Genomic DNA, 2,070 nt, shown 5'->3' on the forward strand with positions numbered 1-2,070 from the left:
TTTTTTTTTTTTTTTTACAGTTTTGTAACTTCCTGCTCCGCCCTGCTTGGGTAATTTATTAGTAAATTTCCTTCAAAATTTCTTCTCCTGGACTCTTCGCCTGTTTGATTTAAGCCATTTTTACATTTATTTACTCTCACAGACCACGGAGGCCTTCCGGTGGTTTGATGCAGCGTTGTTTACATTGAGTGCGTACCAGCAAAACAATTTCAAATGGCTTAATAACAGGTAGGAAAACGTTGTTTATGTTTAATTATATTGTTTTTAATATAAACCTTCAATAAATCAACAGTAAACAATCTGATTTAAAAAAATCAAACCAGATTTTCTTTTAATCTATAAAAAAAATGTCTCCTGATGAGAGAAAACGGTCGAGCTCTACTTTAAAAACCTGCTCTCTGACTTGTTTTAAGAACATTGTTCTAACTGTAGAAATGTGGGACATCATCTGGAAGTCCAGAGGAGGAAACCCCCCCAGTTTGGACCCTAAATACCGGGTCAGAACCGTGTTTGTGATCCACTGCAGGAGGGAAGTCTCGTGTAATCTCTGCAGCAAAACAACTGCTGCTCTTAAAGCTTAGAGAGGAAACAAAGTGCAGCCAGAGCTCAGGATCCAACATTTAACGGTTCAGCTGATAAGAGAGATCATGTACCAGCAGGTCGGTCCGGTCCAAGTTCTGGACCAGAAAAAGGGAACCGCAGGAAGCGGAGAGGTAAACAGGAAAATCCGCAGAGACAATTAAATCAGAACACAGAAAGCGGGTTTTCTGAGGAAACAGAATCAGAACCGTTTCTTACCTCAATATATCCGGACAGGGCTGGAACCACGATACCCAGAACCAGGACAGAAACCGCAGGAACTGGACCCATAATGAGCGTCGGGTTCTCCTCTTCTTTAAATCCGTTTGATTAAAAAAACAACAACAACTAAAAATCCAGATGATAAAAAAAATGAAAGAGTCCCGAAGAGTGAAACCCTCCGAACCAAGCCGAGCTGGCGGCAGAGAACCCTTTGGGTTTTACGAAACCGGGCCTGGCGTCGCAGCGGACAGACGGTCTGACTCCTGAATGTGGACTGGGTGTCTGCGGTGGAGCAGATGAAGCTCTGCCTCCTCCTCCTCCTCCTCTCCTGTGCCTCGTCTGACCCGAGGAAACAGCGCCCCCTGGCGGACACAATAAAAAGGAACTAAGTATGGCAACACGTTAGTCACATAATCATCACATCGTTATCCACTGTCTGTTAGCAAAAATATCTCCTGAATCATAAGACGGATTTTAATGAAGCTCACAGGAAGTAATTATTATATGTACATCTACAACTGATTAACGTTTGGAGTACACCCAATTCAAGATGGCCGCCACAGCTAATCAAACATGACAAGCACAAAAACGGACATAATTCAGACAGTTTTACTGATATTGGGCTAAAATTTGGTGTGGTAGTAGCTGAGAGTCATCCTCAACAAATAACCCGAGCACTTTACAATGTGTGACATTTTCTGCTTAAAAAATTTGGCGCAACTTTTAAAAAATTATCTTGTTTTTTTTTTTTTAGCAAAATATCTCATAAATAATTAAATGGATTTTAATAAAACGGTGAACAGATGCAACTAATAAACTTTTGGAGTCCATAAAATTCAAGATGGCCGCAATAGTTAATTTACTCTTTGTGCAAGAAATTTGCTTAAAATATTAGGAAAAAATAAAAAAGGGGGGTAGGGTGGTTGTCTTTTAGCTAAATATCCAGTTAACTATATGGATGGATTTTTTTAAACCTAAAAAGTAGTCATTATATGCACATTAACACAATAAAAATGGCTATAACTTTGGTAAATTCCCAGATATTGAGCGAAAATAACTGAGTATGGCAAGCCATTTAAACATTTATTTTAATTTATGAAAATAACCTTCCCCTCTACTAGTTTTAGGTACCTTTTCTGACAGTAACATTTTGATAATTCTGAATTTAAGTTGAAAACATCTACAATCATTATTAACAGTAGAAACAAATAATAATAATAATAATAATAATAATAATAATAAATGCCTCTTTATGAATAAATATTAAAT

General features: G+C 37.8%; 2 protein-coding genes across 4 annotated transcripts in view; one reads left to right on the plus strand and one right to left on the minus strand.

Moving 5' to 3' along the window:
• Positions 1-892, minus strand: part of LOC106533086 (amyloid beta A4 protein) — a 42,630-nt gene extending 41,738 nt beyond the window's left edge. For both annotated transcript variants that reach the window (XM_014029299.1, XM_014029298.1), the window contains exon 1: positions 799-892. In XM_014029299.1, coding sequence (XP_013884753.1) covers positions 799-870 — 72 coding nt within the window. In that variant the 5' untranslated portion in view covers positions 871-892. The remainder of the gene's footprint in view (positions 1-798) is intronic.
• A 217-nt stretch (positions 893-1,109) lies between these two features.
• LOC106533085 (PR domain zinc finger protein 10) overlaps positions 1,110-2,070 on the plus strand; it is a gene marked incomplete in the record, with an annotated part of 16,648 nt that continues 15,687 nt past the window's right edge. For both annotated transcript variants that reach the window (XM_014029296.1, XM_014029297.1), the window contains 1 exon segment: positions 1,110-1,164.

Source organism: Austrofundulus limnaeus, unplaced genomic scaffold (assembly GCF_001266775.1).
Source record: "Austrofundulus limnaeus strain Quisiro unplaced genomic scaffold, Austrofundulus_limnaeus-1.0 Scaffold881, whole genome shotgun sequence".
Taxonomy (NCBI): Eukaryota; Metazoa; Chordata; class Actinopteri; order Cyprinodontiformes; family Rivulidae; genus Austrofundulus; species Austrofundulus limnaeus.